The sequence below is a fragment of the Gekko japonicus genome, unplaced genomic scaffold (assembly GCF_001447785.1).
Source record: "Gekko japonicus isolate JY-2015 unplaced genomic scaffold, Gekko_japonicus_V1.1 scaffold1542, whole genome shotgun sequence".
Lineage (NCBI taxonomy): Eukaryota > Metazoa > Chordata > Lepidosauria > Squamata > Gekkonidae > Gekko > Gekko japonicus.
In genome coordinates, this window is record NW_015172601.1 from 350,082 (window position 1) to 352,985 (window position 2,904).

The 2,904-nt window shown below is 47.9% G+C and overlaps 1 protein-coding gene across 1 annotated transcript in view; it reads right to left on the bottom strand.

The window, feature by feature from the left end:
* Positions 1–2,904, bottom strand: part of SORL1 (sortilin-related receptor, L(DLR class) A repeats containing) — a 145,385-nt gene that overhangs the window by 65,937 nt on the left and 76,544 nt on the right. Inside the window, exon 22 of the mRNA XM_015421578.1 lies at positions 611–730. Within this exon, the coding sequence (XP_015277064.1) occupies positions 611–730 (120 nt within the window). The remainder of the gene's footprint in view (positions 1–610; positions 731–2,904) is intronic.

Genomic DNA, 2,904 nt, shown 5'->3' on the forward strand with positions numbered 1-2,904 from the left:
CCCAGGTGCTCCTTTTGGGGGGGGGGGTTCAGAAGGGGGGGGGGGGGGCCCCCTGACTTATTTAAAGGCCCCCCCAATTTATTTATTTTTTTTAAATCCTGGCTACGGGCCTGGAGAAAACTGTAATTTCCACCAATTGATTTCTTAAAATTAATGTATTAGTATTAATACTAATTAATACTCTGTATTCATTTTATGGTTTTAATGCTTTTAAAATGTTGTATATCGCCCGGAGCCCTGCAGTTCGTGGGGACTGGGCAAGCCATAAATGTAATAAATAAATAAATAATTTTTAAAAAAAGCATTTCTCATGGTCCTTTAATGGAAGAATCACGCCTTTGCCAGTGAACGGACAATCAAGGGCTTACAGAGCACAAAGAAGTGTGGTGTAGTGGTTAAAGCACTGGGCTTGGATCTGGGAAAGTTAGGTTTGAGTCCCCCCTCCATGCCAGGGAAGCTTCCTGGGTGACTTTTGGCCAGCCCCCCCCCCCTCAGATTAACCTACCTCACAGGGTTGCTGTGTAGATTAAAAAATGGAGGAGAGAGCCATGTTATAAGCTGCTTTGGGCCCCCCCTGGGGGGGGGGGGAAGCAGGGTGTAAAGTACTCACTGGTGCAATTGACTTCGTCAGACCAGTCCCGGCAATCGTTGTCGCCATCACACTTCCAAGAAAGGCGTATGCACATCCCAGAGCTGCAGCTGAACTCGTCGTTCCGGCAGTGGTGGGCTTCTGCAGGCACAGGATGAGAAAGGCCCGGGGAAAGAGAGTCCCACGTTCAAGGACTCTCCGTGGGTTGATATTTTCTAATCCTATCCCCACTTTCCCTCCCCACTCCCAACCAGAAATTCATTCAGTTTCATTAACAGGGCCGCTTTTGAAACAGACTCAGTGGCAGTCTAGTGGCTGACTGCTTCCCTCATATGGATTACAAGGAAAGGGAAATCTGGATCTCTTTGGGATCTTCCTTCCCTGCTTCAGATGGTTACATTTTATTCGGGAAGAGTGTTGAATGAAGAGGAATCCCACCATCGGCTGCCGTTTTCTAGGGGAAGTGTTCCCAACCTACTGCCGTTTGGAAGATGCGACAGAATCTTGGAAATGTTTCCTCAAAGTTCTGAAATCTCTTAGCACAGGGGTACCCCAGTGTGGTGCCCACCGACACCTCTTCTGGTGACCACCAGGTGTTTTTAGGAAATGGGCGGGACCAAGTGGGGCTTTTACCCAGCGAGGCTTCTGACTGGCTACTGGAGATCTGACTGACTGTGCAGAATTTTAACCATGTTGTGACTCTGCAGATTTAAAAAAAATAGTTGCTTCAGCGGCAGCTGCCACCAAAACAGAAGGATCTCGATGGTCCTTTCCGCATTTGCCTGCCACTTCTCAGGCAATTTAAGTCCACAGCAAAACAGCATCCAAATAACTCGGGGCAACAGCAGGCTGAGAGCAGGCTGACCACTGGGGGGAGGGAATGCAATGCAGAATGGGGGGGAAAACCCGGAATAAAAAGAAGGTTGAACTCGATTTTAGTGCAGAATGGGGGGGAAACAACCTGGAACAATGTCCCCTCTAAGCTGTGGAGTCTTGTGAGCAAAAATCCTACTTTGTGAGCTGCTGGCATTAAAGTTGTGAGCAGGAGATGTGGCTACTGCATAAATTAGTTTGCTCTGGAGCCCTCCTTCCTGAGCTGAGACAAAAACGTGTGAGCCGGAGGCTAAAAAAACGTGAGCTAGCTCACACTGACTCAGCTTAGAGGGGAAACTGACCTGGATTAAAAAGCAGGTTGAATTCGGCTTTAGTGCAGAATTGCTTGGAGGAACGTCGATTAAAAAGAGAGTGCAGAAAGGGCCCATGCAGTGTGTGTCTGAAGATAAGCTGTGGAGGCCACTGTGTGGCTGGCTCCACCTCCTGCAGCAGCCAGTGTGCGGGCGCTCAAGAGACCTTTGTTAGGCTGGTTGTGCCATATCTGTGTACCAGAGCTTAGAGGCCCTTAAGCAGACTGCGGCCTCCTTTAGATGGGATTGGGCCCTCTCCTTTCAACTCCTATAGGGTCATCTGAAATGACTTTACTCTGCGCTGGTTAGACCTCACCTAGAGTATCGTGTTCCGTTTTGGACACCACAATTTAAGAAGGATATAGACAAGCTGGAATGTGTCCAGAGTAGAGATGTGAAGGCCCGGGAAAAAACCCAGAATAATTCGGGGGGGAAAACGGGTTTTTTCCGGGTTTTTTCCTGAAGCCTTTTTTGTTTTCCTCAGTGGAACAGGCTTCCTTGGGAAGTGGTGGGCTCTCCTTCTTTGGAGGTTTTTAAGCAGAGGCTAGAGGGCCATCTGACGGCAATGCTGATTCTGTGAACTTAGGCAGATCATGAGAGGGAGGGCAGGAAGGGTTGCCTCAGTGCTTAATTCTTGTGGCCCTTTCTTACATGCCCAGGGAAATGCTGAACACCACTTTGGGGTCAGGAAGCAATCCTGGAGGTTTTTTTGTCATCTTCTGGACATGGAACAGTGGTCACTGTGGGTGTGGAGGGGGAGGTATTAGCGAATTTCCTGCATTGTGTAGGTGGTTGGACTAGATGAACCTGGAGGTCCCTTCTAACTCTATGAATCTATGATTCTATGACTACTAGGACAAAAGACAGGATCCTGCCCAAGTAAGCCACAGTCTGCACCAAACATATGAGAAACAGTACGGGTCATATTGTACCCATAGCAGAAGACGTGCTGCAACTCTGCAAGGTTATCTGTTTTTCATTTTGCTGATTTCCTGTACTTCCACTTTAATGCAGAAATGCAGAACTGAGAGTATAAAAGACTGTATTGCCAATGCTGTGAGCAGGCCTGTAGCCAAAATTTTGTGGCTTTTGGGGCAAATTTTTTTCTTGGGGGGGTGAAATTCAGAAAAA